The sequence below is a fragment of the Hipposideros armiger genome, unplaced genomic scaffold (genome assembly GCF_001890085.2).
Source record: "Hipposideros armiger isolate ML-2016 unplaced genomic scaffold, ASM189008v1 scaffold_496, whole genome shotgun sequence".
NCBI classification, from domain to species: Eukaryota; Metazoa; Chordata; class Mammalia; order Chiroptera; family Hipposideridae; genus Hipposideros; species Hipposideros armiger.
This window is the reverse complement of record NW_017731846.1, coordinates 650,338-670,864: the sequence shown is the minus strand read 5'-3', so window position 1 is coordinate 670,864 and position 20,527 is coordinate 650,338. Positions and strand designations below refer to the sequence as shown.

At 47.5% G+C, this 20,527-nt stretch overlaps 1 protein-coding gene across 13 annotated transcripts in view; it reads left to right on the top strand.

The window, feature by feature from the left end:
* Nucleotides 1-20,527, top strand: part of CACNA1D (calcium voltage-gated channel subunit alpha1 D) — a 343,694-nt gene that overhangs the window by 297,624 nt on the left and 25,543 nt on the right. For 8 of the 13 annotated variants that reach the window (XM_019667401.1, XM_019667402.1, XM_019667396.1 and 5 more), the window contains 10 exons: nucleotides 963-1,007; nucleotides 1,421-1,549; nucleotides 4,079-4,144; nucleotides 5,799-5,890; nucleotides 6,747-6,906; nucleotides 7,466-7,593; nucleotides 7,730-7,826; nucleotides 10,144-10,246; nucleotides 11,582-11,683; nucleotides 16,757-16,887. In XM_019667401.1, coding sequence (XP_019522946.1) covers nucleotides 963-1,007; nucleotides 1,421-1,549; nucleotides 4,079-4,144; nucleotides 5,799-5,890; nucleotides 6,747-6,906; nucleotides 7,466-7,593; nucleotides 7,730-7,826; nucleotides 10,144-10,246; nucleotides 11,582-11,683; nucleotides 16,757-16,887 — 1,053 coding nt within the window. The remainder of the gene's footprint in view (nucleotides 1-962; nucleotides 1,008-1,420; nucleotides 1,550-4,078; nucleotides 4,145-5,798; nucleotides 5,891-6,746; nucleotides 6,907-7,465; nucleotides 7,594-7,729; nucleotides 7,827-10,143; nucleotides 10,247-11,581; nucleotides 11,684-16,756; nucleotides 16,888-20,527) is intronic. The other 5 variants (XM_019667403.1, XM_019667404.1, XM_019667400.1 and 2 more) reach the window with 1 other exon arrangement.

Below are 20,527 nucleotides of genomic sequence, written 5' to 3'. Positions count from 1 at the left end.
ACTTGTGGTCAGCCCTCATTGTTTAATTTAAAGATGTCTCCTGGTGCTTGTTAGAGGTTGCTTACAACCTCTTTGCATTTTCTGAAACACTTATTGAACATGTAATAAGTGCCAGATACCATGCGGGGTATTGAGTAGAGTGAGGCAAGGTCCTTGCCCTCTGAGGGCTTCCAGCCTGAGGGAGGAGGCAAGTGCAGACAAGGCGATGAGCGCTGTCCTGCATCCTAGGGCCTGAGCGACAGGAACCCCACCAGACCTCAGATGAGATGGAACTGCTGAAGTACCAATGCAAGCTGGTCCTAAGCTGTTTATCCCCAATAGCCACACACAGCTGAGCTTTGTCTGAGCTGTCAGTTGGGAAGTGAAGCATTGGATAGGGAAACCAGCCCCTCTCCTCCCAGTGACTCAGTCTGTCCACCTCCCCAGCAGCCCCGCTAGAGAGGGTACGTAGAGACACTGCCCAGGCATGTGGGCCCGGGAACAGTGTGGTCCAGGTCTGTGGGCCACAGGCAGCTGCCTCTTTGTTTGCCCCACTTGGTGGAGTCGCTCTATTTTTCAGGGTGTGGAATGGCCTGCTACAGAGCAGTTAGATCCTGAGACCCACAACCCTGATGCAGCAAAGAGAGCCAGTCTCCCTAGGAAAAGCAGAGGCCCACTCTGCATTTCTGTCCTAAGGGACAGTCGAGGTTTTACAGCATTATCTTTCCTGGGTGTCTGTCAGCCGTGGACCCTCACGTCCTGGGACGTGAATTAGAAAGTAGTGTGTCTGAGCCTGTGTCCAGGGCTGCCCACCCTCAAGCCCGCTTCCAAGCAGTGCCCCTGGCATTTTCTCAAGGAAGGGGGCAGGTGCATTGTCCTAAGACATTAACCACAAATTTTTTAAAGGGGGGAGGGGATGTCCTCCTGAACCATGGCTTCCTTCCCAATTCATTAATATATTTTTAATCTTTGATTTCTTAAAGCCAACTGAAAGTGAAAATGTCCCTGTCCCAACCGCCACACCTGGGGTAAGATCAGTGACTAGTCCCCAGGGGCTGGGCTCTTGCCTTGAGTTTATTTGACCATGTCGAGTTTTCCACTAGTTTTTCTGTATTCTCCATGATTGTTCTTCCAGAACAGTGTCTGCAGTGGTTTGCATTCATCATCAGTGTCCAGTACTCTTGACCAGCCCAGCGTTCTCCTCTTAATACACTAGACCACGTGGACATGCATGTGCTGTGTGGACCCAGTTTTCCAAGCCCTGTGTTGTTAGCATGTAACTTTTTTTCTTTCATATCATGCTTTTTAAGGTGAAAAGGCCCTAGAAACACATCTTCAATTCTTACCTCTGTCACCTTTGTTTGCATCTGTTGCTATGTTTCTGAAAGTGTTGCATGTTCTACTTTCCATTGGGTTTGACTTCTCCATGATAACCCTTCAGAACTCTGAAGAGAGCAATAGAATCTCCATCACCTTTTTCCGTCTTTTCCGAGTGATGCGATTGGTGAAGCTTCTCAGCAGAGGGGAAGGCATCCGGACCTTGCTGTGGACTTTTATTAAGTCCTTTCAGGTAAGAGCCATGCCAAGGGCATCTCTTTGACTTTGAAGATCATATGTAAGTAAGTGACTGCCCCTGCATGACCACTGTGACTACCTAGGCCACATGGCTGTCAAGGTCACATGACCACGTGGGTCACATGACCACCAGGGCTACTAGAGAATGTGGAATGCTGGAGAAATCTGACCCACATTTCTTGGGCAAATCAAGTAGGATAATTTGTTTAAAGGAACCAGAAAAGAAAGCAGTAAGAACCTGCAGCTGAGAGATCTGCAACATTTCTAAGACTGATAGAGATGTGGAGCCTCTGAACCTCTCAGTCTGGTCCTCCCCTGCATGCCCATTGGTGAGAGGTGATGTGTGAGAGTGTGCTGGGTTCCCGGAGACCCCCCAGAAGCCTAACAGCCTCTTGCTAGGGTGACTTCTCCTCATAAGGCTGCAACAGCCTGTCAGCTCGTCTAATTATGAGTCAGAGACCACTTTGCCCGGGCCAGCTCAGCATCCCAGCCTTTGTGTTTTCCAGGGCCTGGAAGGATTACAGAGTTGAGGACATGCAGGCATAAGCCAGGTGTCATTCTTCATCTGTGATTTCTGGGCTGGTGCAACCTGGTTCTAGTCTATCCCTGAATAGAACCTGGCTTTTCCTGTACCTTCCAGTACTTACCCCTGTACCTACCCAGGTAGTCTAGTCTTCTGGACTGAATCCATGGGGAAAAGGGTATAGATTCATGTTTAAAAGGCACACCAGTGTAGGGAATTTGGAGATATGCACAAACATTAGAAAGTAAATCATGAATCTCTGGGGGCTTTTATTATTATTATTTGACTATTTTTAATTCAAAAATAATAAATGGTCATATTAACAAGTGAAGCTATCCAGAGATATGTAAGGAAAAAGTTCAAATTGACTCCCATCACCTCTGAGGGAATCAGTGTTAACATCCAAGGAAGCATTTTTCTGTAGTGGGTGGGATTTTAACAGGTAAGGAGGAGAAAGGATAGGATGGCATTTGGGGCAGGGGGTAAATTCAAAAACTCCAAGAAGGAAAATCACACATCCTGGTGGGAACGATGGGGCTGTAGGAACCAGGAATGCAGCTCTGAGAGAGGAAGGGTGGAGCCAGGGGTCTGAGGCAGGTGAACCTGGGTCTTGGTAAGGGATAAAGTATCACACAGTTGTTATTAACACAAAGTCCCAAAGTTTGTGAGTGGACTGCTATAAAAATAGAATGAACTCATGTAATAATGTCATTCTAATTCACTTTAAAAGAAATCACTAAACTTTTTTTTTTTAGAAAAGATTTGATCACTATAGATAAATGCATGCCAGAGTAGTGGTTCATTAAAACAGTGCCAACAAAATTCTTAAATGTTCCATAACCTAAGAAGACAATGCCATAGGTATGGTGAGGAAAGCGTGAAACCAACCCTGTGGGGCTCCGTTTGGATGGTGTCACTGCCCCAGGCCAACTAGCAGTCATAGATCCAGGGCTGACACACATTGGGAAATTTTTGAGCCACTGGCTTTTTGATGACCTTTCTCGGGTGGGAGAGAAAGTGGATGCCTTAAGCACGTGTGCCTGGCATTAGGTTTAACAACCTGGGCACTTCTCATGGACATCTTTTGCCACGTGACATGGGAGAGGAAAGCAGCTGAGGAACATTGGATTAAAGGACTATGAACCTGACCTAACATATACAGTAATACCTTGGTTTGTGGGCATAGTTCGTTCCGGAAACAAACCACTTATATTGCAAGACATCGCTCGTTTACGACGTTAAAATGTATTAGAAATGTTTGCTCGTCTTATGGAACACTTGCAAACCAAGTTACTCGAAATCCAAGGTTTTACTGTACTTGTATTTGATGTTCCTAAGAAGAGCCCAGACTTGGCGAGTGTCCAGGTAGCTCCTTGTCTTCCCTGGCTCAACCCCCAGCTCAGTGGCTCTTTCAGAGAGTGTGCCTTTCAAGAAAGGTGTCTTGCTTTCTTCAGCAACAGCCAGAAAGTGGTTCTTCCCCTCCAACCCAGTAATTCCACTCCTGAGACTTCACCCTAAGAAAATACTTCAGCAGGTGGCAAGGCCATTTTGCATAAAGATACTCCTTTGCAAAGGGATCTACGATAGCCCCTCGCCCCGACCCCAAACATGCCCATAAAAGAAAATGGAAGCCATCTAAATGCTGGTGTGCTGGAATGGTTTGATCAATTGGGATATGTTCACACAGGAAACCAGTGATGACTTTAAACATGATTATGAGAATAGTATGTCTGCGTTGACACTGTTTAGGATTAGGATACACAGTTTAATGACTGTGGAAAGCACATCCTGCCTGCAGCTTCGTAGCACGAGGTGTGCGTGTGGCTGGTATACTCAGGATTGTGCTGGGCTGGGGTTTAAAAAGTCCTGCCTCCCTGTTGCTGTCCTCTCACTGTAACATGGGAAAGAAAACCATGTGGCCCCATGTGGGTCTTCAGTCTGTGCCCGAGCAGTCCCTGGAGCAAGTGGGCAGTGCTGAGCCAAGTGCTTCCTGTCTTCCAGGCGCTCCCATACGTCGCCCTTCTCATAGCCATGTTGTTCTTCATCTACGCGGTGATCGGCATGCAGGTAAGCCCCTTCTCCCTTTGGGTCCCTTTTGCTGGGTAGTCCCAAATCTGTGGCATGATGGCACTTGGCCAGATGGAATGGAAAGACAAGATCGTGATTTTGCAGCCAGACACCTCAGCTGCTGAAAAGATATGAAGATGAGATGTATGTGGCTCCAAGGGAAAGAGCCTGTGCCAGAGAGCCCAGCTCAGAAGAGCAAGGAGGGGTTGGAACATGCCAGGGAAAGCCGGGTTTAGTGGTACTCCTCACCCCCAGTCTGTGTCTTGGGAGAGCCAACAACTGATTGAGAAAACCCATGCTTAATTTTAGTAACAGGAACTGCCATACTAAAGGAAGCCATAATTATCTTATTTTCTGCACCCGTGTTGCTAAGAAGATATTTAATTATACAAAAGTTATATTAAAATTATATTGTGAAAAGTTGTTTTATTGTAACCCAGTGAGCGTCTCACTTGAAAAAACTATTTTGGATACCATGGCTGGGTGAACTAGAACCATTATCTTGCCTCAGTATCCCCCCTTTAAGAAGAAGCATGAAACCAGGGCTTTTTGTGATGCTGGCTGAGGGGCTGCAGGATATTTTCCAGCTCCTCCTGGGGTGGGTAAAGGGATTGGGATTTCATTAACAGCTGCGCGCTAACACGAAGTGGCAGTGGGCAGAGCGTCCAGGAGGGAGAAGCAGGTGAAGAGCAGCCTGTGGCACTGGACCTCCCTGGATGGTCTCTCTGCCATATCCTCCACAGGTTCAGGTGCCCCTTTGCAGATAAAGGAGGGATGTGAGTGTAAAAGACATGGAGCAATTCCAGAGGCGGAGAAGCAGTTGTGCATGTCTTTTTTATTCTGAAGGCATAGAAGGATTCGCAAGTCACTAGGAATCTTATCAGGAGTCGTGATCCAAAAATCAACAAACTTGAGCCCCTGTAACTCAGCAGCATATGATGCTGTGAGCCCCGAAAGATCCTTTATGACACAATGCTCTCATATAAAACCAGAGCTGTCTCAGAGCACTGCGACTGCATTGCTCATCCCACCACCATTTCACGCAGGAGGCGTAGCCAGGCGGCAGGCTCTTCTGAAATGTCAGTCTGCTTCTGTAAGTCCCATAAGTAAAGTATTTCCGAACTTGCCCTTGCCCTGGAAGTAAAGCCCACTGGCCCCACAGTTGTCTACAGCCTGGTCTTTGTCCATCTGCACACTTGTTCTCTCCATTTCCTGGAACACCTATTTCTCCTTGACTGTGCTCCTCTGCAGGCAGTGCTCCCTCTGCCTGGACCATTCTTCACTCTCCCTGTCACGTGACTGGCTTCCACTTATCCTTCAATTCTGGGTCTTAATCTTACTCCCCCGAGGCCTGTCTGACCCAAGTCCCCAGCCTTGGGTATGTGAGCCTGTTCTCTGCTCCCCTGTCTGCTTACTTTTCTGTCCCTCCCCCAGGATAGGTGCTCCTTGAGGGGAGAATGTGCCTGATGGCACCGTGTTGCCAGTGGTTAGCACAGTGCTCAGCACATCTGTGTGAATACATGAAGTGCCCAGCACCATGAGAAAGCCCTAGTGCGTGTGGATAGAACCTGAGTTAGTGCTAACGTCACATATGGAGGTTTTTGTTTTTGTATGACAAAATCTATTCTTTCCCCCTAATAATTTCTCCACCTAGATGTTTGGGAAAGTTGCCATGAGAGATAACAACCAGATCAATAGGAACAACAATTTCCAGACCTTTCCCCAGGCGGTGCTGCTGCTCTTCAGGTAAGTGAGTCTGGCACGGGGTGTGTCTCTCTCCAGCTTTGGGCTCCAGAGGGACAGAGGACACATGTTATTACAGCAGCCTGGCCTTTCCCAGTTGATCACAGTAGCTTTTTGTATTTGTTCTGTAGTCTTAAACAGAGACTAGCATCTCAGTTACAGAGGAATTTTGCTGGCTTATTGCAATTGCTGTGGCCATTCAGATGGTGGCTGGCTTAAAGTCACCATCTTTTGGGAGTCAATAGGTTTACTGAGGCCTCCAGGAGAATTATGAGATATATGCTTACACATGGGAGTATACACTGAAACAACAGGAATACAGAAATTTAGCAGGACACGGAACAGGCATTTTGCTTAGCCAATGGGAACAGTCCGAAGATGGGGAATTTGACATTTTATGGGATTGTTTTTAACACCAGTTCAATAACTTTGTGAACAAGGTGAGAGAACTTTGTAGAAATCATACAAGTAATTTGTAAGGACTCTAGTGACTGGGTAGCAAGTCATTTGCAAGTTAGGTAGTTTCTTTGCTTTCAACGATCTAATCAAATTGTCAGATATTAGACATTCAAAGACAATTAATAATCAGAACATTGTAATATAAGGCTTTAAATAAGAGCAGATATAAAAATAAACATCCATTTTTACAAGAAGAATTGATATACTTCCGTCGATTGATATAAATCAGTCAAAAATAAGTAGGAACTTCATATTTTCACTCGTTCAAACTGGCTTTCTCCCAAATTACGTAGTTTTTGCTCTCAGTAAGAAGTGTTTTTTTCTTAAAATGTTTTAGAGATCTAAGCTTCAAATCCCTTCTTTCGCCACTAAAGCCCTTTCTTTGCTTACTCTCAAAAAGGTGTGCGACAGGTGAGGCCTGGCAGGAGATCATGCTGGCCTGCCTCCCGGGGAAGCTCTGTGACCCAGAGTCAGATTACAACCCAGGGGAGGAGTACACATGTGGGAGCAACTTCGCCATCGTGTATTTCATCAGTTTTTACATGCTCTGCGCATTCCTGGTACGTGATCAGAAGGATGCCCCCTGTGAACTGACAGATGTTTGCGTAGCTTTGGGATTCAGACCAATGAGGCTTCCCGTCAGCTTGTTGCAGGCTGTTTTATGTTGAGCACACTAGACGTGGCAGTTGGCAGTTTTTGCTTAATCATGAGTGTTACTAGCTCCATCGTTATGAGCAGTGGTTTGATGCTTCCTCACAGGCGTGGGGCAGCCACTACCCCAGCTTCTCAGGGCTGCTGCTTCCATTCTAAAAATTTTAAAGACACGGCACATAGCAGTCGCTTAAGGGTATGAGTTATTTGGTGGCAATGAAGTTATAAAACTGCAGTGTGCTTTGCAAGTCCAGAGCATACATCCCCCTGCCCTCCACTGGGACTATACCAGAGCCATTTGGGAAAGCTGTGAGCCTGCTTTTTTCTTAAACATTCTCCAGAAGTAACGTTTTTACAGTCTCTGGAGAAATGGGTTCAAATGTTTCACAACCCTACAATGAGGAAGCACTTACGGGGGTCTAGCTAGCCCAATTTGTTTCACTCCCTCCTTCTGATTTGCTTTCACAGATCATCAACCTGTTTGTGGCCGTCATCATGGACAATTTTGATTATCTGACCCGGGACTGGTCTATTCTGGGGCCTCACCATTTAGATGAATTCAAAAGAATATGGTCAGAATATGACCCTGAGGCAAAGTAGGTTGGAAAGGATTCCATCTGGCTTGTGCGGACTGCTTCTGGAATGTGGGCTGTGGCTTTTGTGGAAGGTGGGATGGGCTGAAAACTCAGCCAGCAGTGCTGCCCTTGACCTCATGTCGCCCTTTGTCTCCAGGGGAAGGATCAAACACCTGGACGTGGTCACTCTGCTCCGCCGTATCCAGCCTCCCCTAGGGTTCGGGAAATTATGCCCACACAGGGTAGCCTGTAAGGTAAGCGTCCTGTGTGGGTGTCTGATGGCCTCTCTTACAGGACTCCCTGGTTCATTCAACAGACACTTCCTAAGTGACATTTTGCCAAACCTCCTGTCAGGTGCTGGTGATGCACAGATGAAAAATACGTGGTTTCTGTTCTGAGGCGCTCCCAGATTGTAACTCTTAGGACACCCTGTCAGCTCACAATAAGAACAGGGAGGGAATTGTGTAATTTATCACTGGGTGAATGGAGGGGAAGGTGACATTTGCGACAGGTCCCAAAGAAAAATATTAGGAGTTTGTCAGAGTTGGAAGGGCAATGCAGGAAGGGAGCAATGAGGAACCCAATGCAGAGGCAGAGAACGGATGTCATATTGGCAAATAGGGAGTCACTGGTGTGGCTAGAACATGAGAGGACAGGGCAGAAGGCCACAGACACACACTCAGCGTAGCTGTGAGGAGGTTCTCTGCCATGATGAGCTCCAAGAAAGAAACATGAGTGGCCTTCCATGTTCGAAGGTTAACTCTGGCTCTGGAAAACTACACTGGGGACAGGAGAACACCCGGGAGAGCTCTTGGCGTTCTCTAAGTGTGAAGTCATAGGAGCCAGAGTGAGGGCAGTGGGAGTGGAGACAGAGAGCAGGGCGCGGGTTAAAGATCTTCTTAGGAAGTGAAATGGAGAGGAATGTTCCCCTGGACATTTCTAGTTTGTGTGATGGTGGACGTGGTGATGTGCCCCTCTCCTGTCAGAGCTCCTTTCCTGCTGAGCCGTGTGGCAGCTGGTGGCCTTTCACTCAGGGAGCCATAGCTCCCACCCACCGCACTTCTGTAGTTTTCGCATCGGACCATGCTCTCTGTGAGCCCTACTTGAGATTTGTTTTCTTTCCACCGAACTCAGTGATCCACCTTGAGTCAGTGGTAGCAACAGAGAAGGATTCCCCTTTTTAAAGGAGAAAGGCAATTTGCCTGTTGAAACTCTACCCCGTAGAAAGCCAGCCAGGCTCCATGGCCGCTGGTCCCCTCCCGCATGGATCTGAGGCATTTTCAGGGTCAGGGGTTTTACCACCCCAGGGTTGCTGGGCCAGCTCTAGACAGATCCAAGGTAACAGAGTAGAGCCTACAATATATTTCAGTCTTTCAAAGACATCTTCTAAGCCAAATTCTTTGTTTCCTGCCCTGAAAGTCCAGAAAGCCCCATTGGCAACTCCTTGGCGACCTTGCCCAGGTCTTTGCTTCTCCTCCGTCTAGACTTCAGATGTAGGTATACAGAATAAGCCATGGAAGTTGACTTTTTTCATGAATTTCCCAGGACCAGCCTCTTTTCTGTTTTCTGAGAACAAGATTGGTTCCAGCTCATGGCTATCACCTTGTTTGCATTTCTAGACCGTTTTATGCAAAGGATCTATGTGTCCAGGGCATTCTTGCTGCCTGCTCTGGTTTTGGACACAGAGATGGTTGGTAATAGGACTGGGAATTTAGGTGGGATGCATCATGCAAACACAAATTTCCTGGCCATTAATAAAGAGGGGGGGAAAAAACCTTTTTTGAACTCTTGGGACACTCTGTCAGCCAAAAATAAGAACTTTGAAGCTATTAATAATTATAATTACGATTTGTTTAGCACTTGCTTTGTTCCAGGCATGGGGCTGAAATCTGTGTCCATGATATCCAGTCTTTGCATGGCCCCTTAGGTGTGGGCATGTCATCGGTATTTACAGATGAGATAACTGGGCCCCGGAGAGGGTGCTATTCACCTGGTCCTCTCCAACTCCCAGTGCTGGTGTTAGAGGCACCAGGAGAGAGAAAAGAGAAGCAGGAAGTGGGGATCTTGCTCTGATCCACGTGGAGAAACCACGTGGACTCCACAATGGTCTCACCGGGGTAGAAGGACACTCTCCATGTTAGGACTAGTAATGAGCCCTGTTGCTTGGGGACCTAAGTCCCAGGACCTGTGCCTGGTTCATTTTATCTGGTATGTCATTTTACCCTCAAAAAAGCCTTAAGGATGTGCCCAGAGTGAAGACCTGATCCCAAAACACAGGGAATGCTGGTAATGATAAAGAGAGAAGAATGCTGGAATAGTGAAGTGATTAAACAATTAAGGTAAAAAAATAAAAATAACCATCCAAGTGGCAGCACTTGCATTTCATGACTAAAGCTTTGATCTTTGTCATGTCAGAGCCTGGCAGATGGTAGGTGCTCCTCAAATGGCTATTGAATTAAGTTGAGGTTGGCTAGAAAAGAGATAAAGGATATACAGAATACATGTGGAAAAGGGATATGGCTGTCATAAATCATTCATGTTATATTAAGAAACTTTTATTTCTGTTCACAGAGATTAGTTGCCATGAACATGCCTCTCAACAGTGATGGGACAGTCATGTTTAATGCAACCCTGTTTGCATTGGTTCGAACAGCTCTGAAAATCAAGACTGAAGGTGAGCGTTCCCGGGAAGAAGGACCCGTGATAGAACTGGGAGGGGATGCCATATCCCACCTGCGTTCTCCCTTTTGGACCTTTCCCTGTCAAGGGGAGGCCTTGAGGGAGGGGGTGGTGAGTGCAATGAGGACGTGAGTGCTGGGCATCCCTGCATCTCTCATCCCTTCTTTCCTTCCTTTATGCTTCCCTTTGTCCCAGAAAGTTCTGAGGTGACTTACGCCCCTGCTCACCACAAAGCAGGAGAAGTAGGTGGGAGACCCCAGCAGAGACAGAACCATCACACATGGGTTCACTCCAGCTGTCCTTTACTACTTGTGTGACCTTCAGTGAGGAATTTTGCTGTTCTGGGCTGTAGTTTCTTTCTCTATGGAAAGGAAATACACATACCTACATCATGGGATGTCCTGGGGATAAGATGCAGTGTTGTCTGCGGGAGCCCCTCTGCAGCGCTAGCACATAGTCGGCACTTGGGAAATACTGTTAAGACCAGCATCTTCTTTCTCAGCTGAGATCAGACCAGAGTGATCTTTGTGGCCATGCTCAGCCCTCGTAGAAAAAGCCCTGGAGAGTGGCCATTGAGGTTGGCTTGGTGGCACCTTCAGAGGTGGAATGGAAATCCGATTGCAGCAGGTTGAGAAGGGACCAAGAGATGAAGAAGCCGAAGTGAGACCATGAGGGAGGAGAGGGAAGAGGGGCTAGCAAGGGATGCATGAGGAGTCAGTGGACAGCTGTTTTCTCGAAACCCCAGAGTCAGCGTGAATCTATCCAGCAAAGCCAGTCCCTTCAAGCTGATATTCACTGCAGTGTGCACCGTTGTACCTGGCCCCCAGCTGGCATCAGTGAGGGATGCAGTGAGGGATGGTCTTATGTACTGACATGTCGAGGAGACAAACATCAGCCCATCTGATAAAAGACCATGACGAGCACATATAATAGGAATCAAGAGAGTCTTATTTGGGTGAAATTTAGTCTGGGTCTTCAAGGATGGAGGCAGGATTTGGCCTTCCAGGCTGGGAGCAGCGGGAAAGGAATAGGTGTTGGCTTGGGAGGGTAGGAGAGGTTCAGCCTGTGATAGGCCTTGCATTCCAGAGTAACACATGGGTGTTCCCGCAGTGGAGTGACTGCCTGTCGGATGGCCTGCTAACTGTGTGCTGAATATAGGAAGTGTGTATGCCCCTGACTGGGGAGAGCCTGGCAGGAGAGGAGCCCCACCTGAGGGCCACACTCCCATCCAGGTCCTGTGGGGAGGACAGCAGCCATAGTGAGAACAGAAAGTGATTGCTGGGTAAGAGGAGCAAGCTGTGTTTTTTTCCCTCTTGCTTTTCAAATCCAGGGAACCTGGAGCAAGCTAATGAAGAACTTCGAGCTGTGATCAAGAAAATCTGGAAGAAAACCAGCATGAAACTCCTTGACCAAGTTGTCCCTCCAGCTGGTGGTCAGTGCAATCAATTTCCTAAGCAGTTCTAGGCCAACACATTGATTTCAATGATAGTGGGTCCGGTCAGCCCAGAGTGTTTGCACACGCTTTATGTGTCCGCTAGCGCACTGAGAAAACAGCTAAAGAAGGCCTCTCGGCTCTTTTTGCTGTAATTATTTGGGGTGATACAAAGACCATTCCAGACAAAGGAGAGGTTTCAGTGGGAGAGATATGCAGACTAAGATGGCTGGAGCAAGGGTTTTCTTGTTGGTGAAGGAGTTAATGTCAGAGAACAAGCTTGTTGCCTCAAAACAAAAAGCCTGTATATTTTTCAGTCCAACATGAAATACTTAAAACTAGTTTCCATCTATCCTTCAACATATTGTTGAAAGCGTCTCACACAAAAAAATAGCTGTCAGAAAAAAGGTATTTTTTTCAAAATATTCTTAAATAAGACTGAGTTTACGGCCATAATTACCCAAATTGTCCCTTTAATTAGAATTTAGAGTAGGGACAGAACTAACAGGCATGCTTCTTTCTTTTTGTATTAATCATAAAATAACTGACTAAACTTTTTTCAGATTTATATATATATATATATATATATATACATATATATATAATATATACACTGTTTTTCCATTTTCGTTTAAGTGCACATGGACTTAGAAGTTGAGGTGGTAGTTTTTTTACTGTTTTATTTTCAGGTTTTAAAGGTGCAGAATCCGTTTACTTGGTGCCATCGCATAGCAGTCCAGCATCCCTAGCCCTGGGCACATGCTAGGCCTTTGGTATATTTTGTAACCAAATTAACTTTAACAGTGTCACTGCCCCTGCAGCTTTTGAGGTTAGTCTGGCTCAAGTCTGGACACCGACTCCAGAACCCCAGGCCAGGATGGTGGCCAGGGCCTCTCCCTCTGAGAAGGTGACAACTTCTGGCTCTTAGGGGCCGAGAGAGCAGCATGCTGACCAGCTCTGTTCCTCAGCATGAAGTGAGAAGCTGTATGAGCTTGTGTCGCTGCAGGGAAACCACCCATATCTGGCACGGCCACCAGCTCAAAGCTGGGGAAGATGGCCCACAAAGATACGATACAGGAAAAGCAAGAGCCCCCCAACCACCAAACCAAAAAGAATAAACCCCCCAAACTCCCACCCAGAGAACCCTGGCTCTCCACAGGAGAGCTGATACTGCACCTTTAAAACAACTCTTTGGTTTCATTCTTTTCTTTCTAGCTGCACACCCAAGTGCTCGCATGGCTTAGATAAATTGCTTTTCTAAATTGTTGTAACAATGTGCTTGAGCTTTTTATGCAGCCTCCATTCCTTTCAACTCTCAGTCTTTCAGAATATTCTGAAGCAATTCTGTTTTAGGGTGGTGGCATGGAATCAGAGTTATCTCTTGCCAACTGTATTCCCCTACAATGTTTCTCGAAATACAGATGCATGCTTCAGAATAGTGGGCTGCGCCTGTCTGAGTAAACCTTCCTCACGGGGGCGGGAGCCCAGCTCCTCCCCACGCCACCTGACATCTCTCCTGACATGCCACCTTCATTACAAACCCGTCTCACGCACACGTCAGTGCCCAGCCTGGCTAGATTCACTTGAACAGTGACAGTCACATTACTGGGAAACTTCATTTCTTTTACTTTCACCAGAAAAGAGCCCAGAATTTGGGTCACCATTTAAGCTACCTTCCTTTTTTAGTTCTACTAGATTTTTAATAAAGGCTAAATGTTCTGCTTTCTTGGCCCAGTAATGGGCCCTGGCTTTTTCTCCACATTTCTTAAAATGAATTGAGATTTAGGATGACGAGTGTTAATCTGTTACAAAATGACATCAAGAGGCACTGTGAAACGTGAGAAGAAGGAGATGGGGCCTGTGTAGGAGATGAAACGCTCTAGAAATTTCATGTCATGGTTTGTGTACGTGCCTAGGATAGAGCTTATCAGGTTGGATCTCCAATTAGTGCTGTTGCCACTGAAGAAGTTCAAAAGGCCATGACTTTCTGGCTTCGGTGAACAGACCCCGAATGAGTTGCTGGGCAGGGTTTTAGAATCTGTCTCTTTGTTTTTCCGCTTTTATCTTTCAGTTGGCTTTCCCACATCCCGGCACGCTTAGAAAATGAGAAGATTTGTATAGTTTCTGGGCCAGCAGATGGGTAGCACCCTGGGGCTGAGGCGCTCTGTGTGCTGCATGCTGTAACCTGGTCAGAGAGCAGCAGACTGAGCCAGGCCAGCCGCTCCTTCACACAGGAAGCCCATGCAGACCTGGTGACAGAATAGAGTAGGTGCCCATCTTAGGAGGCGTTGCTGGCATGAGTGTGATGTGAGTCGCCCCTGGGTTGTCAGGAGCTTGATAATAGGGTGATACTCAGGAATACTAGTCTGGAACTTTCCTTCTGAGCTTTCAATGGTGCAGGCACCTGTGGCTGTGGGGACAGCCTGTCTGCCATCTCTGCAATAAGGCTGAGCTCTCTCATTGCCCATCTCTGACTCTCGCTCATACTCTCACCTCCACGCTTCAGTCTTGTCGTGCCGTTGCCGTTTCTGGATGCTCCCCCTTTCTTTAGAAGTCCCCTCTCCTCTCAGAGGCTCTCCTTGCCATTGGGCCTTCACTCCTTGACTTGGATTTTTAGCTCCTTTTCCCTGAAGAGCGCTCAGAGCTGACCCCCATCTATTTCTCTCTAGTCCGGAGCCCAGACAGCCTGAATGCATTCTTTCCTTCTCTTCCTTTCTTTTCTGTCCTGTGATAGCTTTGACTTTTCCTGTTTTTAAGAATTCTTCCTGGGCCCAGTCTCAATTAGCTCAGTGTCTCAGTGGAGCAGGCCAAGTGGCCCTTGAATCCTGTGCTGCAGAGCCCTGGCGCCTGTCCCCCTGCCCTGGAGTCACCCCTCAGGTGGAAACACAGTCAGCTCTCTGCACTGAGTGCACTGCCTCCCCAGGTTCTGGGCCAGGGACAGCCAGAGCCTCCTGCAGAAGCTTCCTTGTCCCTTCCAGACTAGCACAGTCCAGGCTGAAGGGAGGTAAGGGTAGGCCTATGTGTGCTGGAAGCATCCCAGTGTGGAATGAGGTGGGTCTTCTGTCCACAGTGTCGTTTTTCTGGGAGCTCACAGAGACTTCAAACCCTGGACTGACGAGGCTGGCTGCGGTACAGCAGGCAGAGAATCCCCACTAGGTCCCCAGGACTCTTTACTCTGTCGGCAGTCGGCCCACCCCCTGCACGCAGCCCAGTAGAGAGAGACCTGCACTCTGGGAGAGGCAGCCTCAAAGAAGGGAGGTGGTGCAGAGGAGCAGAGCCCAGGCTCGGGGGCTCATGTCCTAACTCCACTGGCCTAGGGCAAGTCCTTTCACCTCCCCCACCTGTCAGAGGTGAGCAGATCCACCATCTCGGAGTTGTTGTTGAAGAGGCCAGGAGACCCATGGGGAACTTCTCTGACACAGGGCCTGGCACCTGTAGATGCCGAATAGTAGGGCTGCTGGAACTTGTGCTCCAAACACACTCTGGCAAAATGGGGTTGAAATGTCAAGACCTGCGTGGTCTCTCTTCATCCCTCACCTCCTCGCCTATGGTCAGTGCATTATTAGAGCAACCTGAGACTGATGAGGGACCGTGGTTTCACATGCTACACAGTCTTCAGTTCACTTTGGTGGCCTCTATACTACTCCAGGACTTGCCCAGCTTGGGTCTAGAAGGAATATAACATGTTCTCAGAGCCAGACCACTTTAAGCATCTTCTCTCACAGTAACACTCACAAGCATTTTCCTTTGACAAAGAAATTTGGAGAGGCAGCTCAGAGTGGCCCAGCAGCATCCGGACATATACACCTCCCACATGGGCACTAAAAGAACCCCACCTGTTAGGGAATAGGGTAGGCCTCAGTGTCCCCCAACCTGTGGTACACTAGAGTCCATTTCAAAGGATGCCACTGTTGGTGGGTTGTAAATGAATAGTGACTCTGATGGCTCACAGTCACCCAGCCCCTGGCCCTTAGCTGAGTGTTTCATATGCCACTTCTCATGTAACCCTCAAAGCCCCTTTATACATGAAGACACAAGCCCCATGGGGTTGAGCTCCTTGCCCCAGAACACATGTAACTCTTACAAGGGTGACCTGGCCAAAAGTTTAGCTGTGCTGAAGCCTGAGGGCCAGCACCCTTTCGTCCTCCCAGAGCCTCTGCAAGTCATGGCCAGCAGTTCATAGCCCCGTGCGGGATGAGCAGCTAAGGGATCTTTAAGCTTTCCCCCCAGGAGCCCTTGACACACTGCAGATCTGGTAGTGAGCATGCTTGGGAGAGCAGGGCTTGTGGAGAGCCTGGGGCACACTCACACTGCCAAGGTGGTTTACCACAAGACAGCCAGAGCTCCTATTCTGCCTCATGCATCACCTGTAACATGCTCAGCGGAGTTCCGGTTCCCAGCGATACATGTTGGGAACATGTATGGACAAAGCAGAAAGAAGTCAACTCGACTGTGAGGTTAGCTGCTGCTGTCTCTTACAGCACAAAAAAACCAAGCAGTTCTGAATTACAAACCAAGAAATGGCATATGGAGGCTATTGGCAGAGAGTCAAAGGGCACATGAAAATCTGGGTTTGCAGTCACTTTTCTGAACCTCCTTTTTCCGAGCTTGTCTGTCACCTTTCCGAGGTCTCTATCTTTATCTCATGGCATCGGGATTTGGATGGTTAGTTGCCCTTTGGTGTTCACGGTAATTACACATGCAAATCCCTGTGCACAGAGGTGAAAATATGACCTATGAAGCCTTTTTTGTTTGATAATATTTATTTTAAGTAAGTAACCAAGACAGCACTTCATAGTGTTACTAATACACTGCTCTGTTAAAGTCATGACAAGTACGTTATTTTCTGCAATTTTGAGTATCGATGCATTGAACTGACTCTAATTTTGAGCCTTCACTGCTTTGCCAAACCTTGCTTTTTGCTAGATTTAGTGCCCCTCCTATGTTGTAAGCCGCGAGCTCAGTGCCTTCCGTGCTGCCCCTCCCTGCCCCTGCCCCAGCCAGAAGCCAGTGTTTAGGCTCTTGGTGCAAATGTGCTGATGTGGGAGAGCTCTGTCTGGTCTCTCCGTCTAGATGATGAGGTAACCGTGGGGAAGTTCTATGCCACTTTCCTGATACAGGACTACTTTAGGAAATTCAAGAAACGGAAAGAACAAGGACTGGTGGGAAAATACCCTGCGAAGAACACCACAATTGCCCTACAGGTGAATTGTTTTGTTGTTTTCCTCTTTCCACTAACGATTTTACAAGCTTATTTGAAATACTAGAGAGCTGACAGTTCATGGTTGAGCAGTACCACAAGGATTTTGTTTAAACTGAGATACTGCACACTCCCCCAAATGTGGACTAGCCATTTCTGGGCCACAAGGTAAGTGCCTCCCTCTCCTTGCTTTCTCTGTCATGAGGGACCTGCTGCAGCCCGTGGGATGGGGTCCCCAGGACAGCGGCAAAGGCATGTCCCTAGCGGGAGGGGAGCAAGCACTGCTCTTGCACCTTTCTCCTCCAGGCTTCTCCCAGGGCAGTGTCCTCTGAGCAGGCACCCACCATCCCTGCCCCTGGGCCCGGGCCCTCGCTGCCCAGGAAACAGCGTTCCATCTGCACACAAGTGCTTTGTTTTGTTTCTGTTTGTTTCTTACCCCACTGCTTGTTGGTTTTCGGTCCATTTCAGTAACATCCATCACTTCCTGGTGTGTGTGAGTATACGTGTGTGTGTGTGTGTGTGTGTGTGTGTGNGCGCGCGCGTGTGTGTGTGTGTGTGTGTGTGTGTGTGTGTGTGTGTGTGTATGGTGTGGTGTATCTGTCTCTGTCTGTCTCCTGATGGCCGTGCGGCTTGCTGTGCAAATGCTGCTCTCTCACACTCAGGCCAGCCTCTGGTCCCCATCCCTACCCCTAAGGCAGCCCTGGCCATATCCTGGGATCCTAGAGTGTGGATGTGGCTCTTAGGAACCTCTGGTTTCAACCAGGGTCCATGCGGTCAAGGACATAGAATCCAAAGCTCTGGGTTGGGATGCAGGGAAAGGGAGTCACAGCAGAGACCTGCACAGAGGGGCCAGGAAGGGGAGTTTGTTAGTGCTGGTGATGGAGAAAGCAGAGTGAAGGGGGAACTAGAAAAAGATGCTAAGAACTGGAAAAAGGGAACTACAGAGGTTGGCAAGCTGCCAGAAACGACTGTCCAAATTAATCAAAAGCCTTGTCACCTCTGCTACCCAGCGTGCTTGAAGTCCATTGTGAATAGGATAAAGAATTTTTTCCTCTTTAATTGGTTTACTCTAAAATTTTATGTCCCTGTTATCACCACATGTCTTAAATTAGGCCTTGTAGGTATTGGTAAGGGCCCATGTGGAATAATCCTTCACTTTTTTTCTGGACAGAAATGCCCCGTATTGTTTTATGTTCAAAGTGATGGTCACTGCCAAAGTGAAGCCTTGTCTGTGATCTCGCTCAAAGAGAGAATGTGACACGAATGACAATGAATGAGTGAATGAAGGAATGTGGGGTGCATACGCATATCTTTGGTTAGGAGATGACCTTGTGTGACAGTGACCTGCTGGTTCATGATGAAACCTCTGCTCTACCCAGACAGCGGCAGGGTTGGGGGCAGGATGGATGCTGAATCCAGCTGAGGACAAGTCTGATCTTTCTTCCTCTGGTCACAGGTCCTAAAGGTAGCTCAGTGAATCAGGCTCAGTCAAATAGCTCATTGCTGTCTCAGGTTGTGGAGTTTGTGAGTAAAGTTCTTTCACCTCCGGCCAACCCAGTTTGCAAACATGACACCTCTGTTCACAGTTCACAAGTAGCCTTAGAGAGACAAAGCAAGCTGAAAAGAGTTTGTAAATGTGAACAGGACTCTGTTCCATGCATTCCTGAGGGCAGGGTGGCCAGGTTGGGTGCAAGGAGAAGGAGTGATGGTCGTGTTTCTGATGGCTCTTCCTGAAAGTCGCCTTGGGCCTGGCGGATAGGCTGGCAGGGTCTCAGAGCACCGTGGTGCCCTCTGCTTGTAGGGAAGTGCTTTCTGTTCTCGGATGCTAGTAGGTGGGGTCGGTGGAACTTAATGACTTTTCTGGAGGGGGAAACATACTCTTTCATGCGTGACTATGTCATAATTTACAGTAATCAAGTTAGCTCTGTGTTATGAGACCCTTCTGTTCTCTGTGGAAGGTACATGTGATGACCACTTGGATACAGAGTTACACCTTTTCTGAATCCCCAAGACTTCCCAATTAGGTGCCTCCAGTGATTGCTCTGGTGGCTGGATATAGCCTTTTGATGTTTTAAAACCTGAAAAACAACACATGGCTAAGTAATTAATTATATTTCATGAATGGGCTTCACCAAGTCTTCAAGTTGGAGGTTCAAATGATGCTAAAGCTACATTTTTTAAGTCATTGGGTTAAAAGACTATCACATTGTGTTACAATAAATGCTGAGGGTGTTTTCCCCCCTGAACATTTTCTATTTCATTGTTTATAGAAAGGGTTTCATTTCCTTGGTGAAATTCAAGTATTTCCAGTTAGGCAGTAATATCAATACATTTTCACACGGTTCCATTGGGAGTTGAGGCTATGACTATAATGTATGTTGAGTACATAACCTAGAAAATTAAGTTGCATTCATAATCTTGACAGATAAATTCTGAAAATGCATTTGATTCTGAAGCAAACATTAAAAATAGAAAAATTTTGTCTCCTTGAAGGATAATTCTAATTACATTTTTGGCTTCCTCGGCTCCAAAAATGGCTTTACAAGTGATTTGTCACTCTACTTTTAATTAGCATGAGGAGGCTCTTCCTTTTGGCATGATGAAATATTACGTGATGATGTAGCAGTTAGGGAAACGGGGTCAAATGGCAAATAGGAGAATTGCACCAACAGTGCCACCAGGACAAGTATCCAAACCCTCAAGGAAGCCCCTGAAAGTGGGCATGGCCTGTTGACAAGTGGGGGCAAGTTGTTTCTCCTCGTGTCAAAGGTGCCACACGGCTGGCCGATTGCTAATGGAAAGTGGAGTGTGGGCATCACGGTGTGAGCGCAGAAGTCAAGACATAGGCATATGCGTGCTTGTGCTGCGTAGAGTGCAGTCTGTCTGAACAGGATCAGAACTGGTCCACATTCTCTGCCCCGTTTTCCAGGGTGCACAGATACACTATGGTTTTCAACCCTGTGGGCTCCATCTGGTCTCCCTGTGTTCAGACCAACTGCAATGTCCCCTTCTATATGAAGGGGGATGGCTTGAGGAGCTCCTGGATCCACGAGTGGGTAGGAGCTTGGCACCCAGTGTCCTCTGGCCTCTGTGGTCTGAATGAGTGTGCAGTTTCCATCTGTCCATCCATCATCATCATTAAAGCCAGCCTTCTCTCCTGCACCTCTACAGAGGGAATCAGAGAGATGCTGCGTCCAGCCTTTTTTTTTCCCTTCACTCATCCCCTACATGCCATATTCACTTTAGTTTGACTCAGCCTTTGCTCTTCATCCATTGTTGCTGCATCCGAGTGACCTGCAAGTTTCCACGAGGAGCAAATAAATAAAGGAACACAGCTCTGCAGCCATGAAAAAACACTGTCCCCTTCCCAGCCACTAGCCATGTCCCTCCAGACCTTCCACGTGAGGACTGCTGTGCAAGAGACAGACACTAATTTGTCCAGTGTCTTGCGGAGAAGGAAAAAAAGATCCTGAAGTGCGAAAAGTTTTGTTCATTTCTTTTTCTTTCAACATTCAAGAATTTCCTTTATGCAAAAGACATGCTGGTGGAATCCAAGGAGACTCCGTCCCTTACCCATCCCAGATGGGAGCTTGCCCATCTTAATGACAGGAAGACTCTAGAAGGATAGTTTTCTTTTTTTTGTT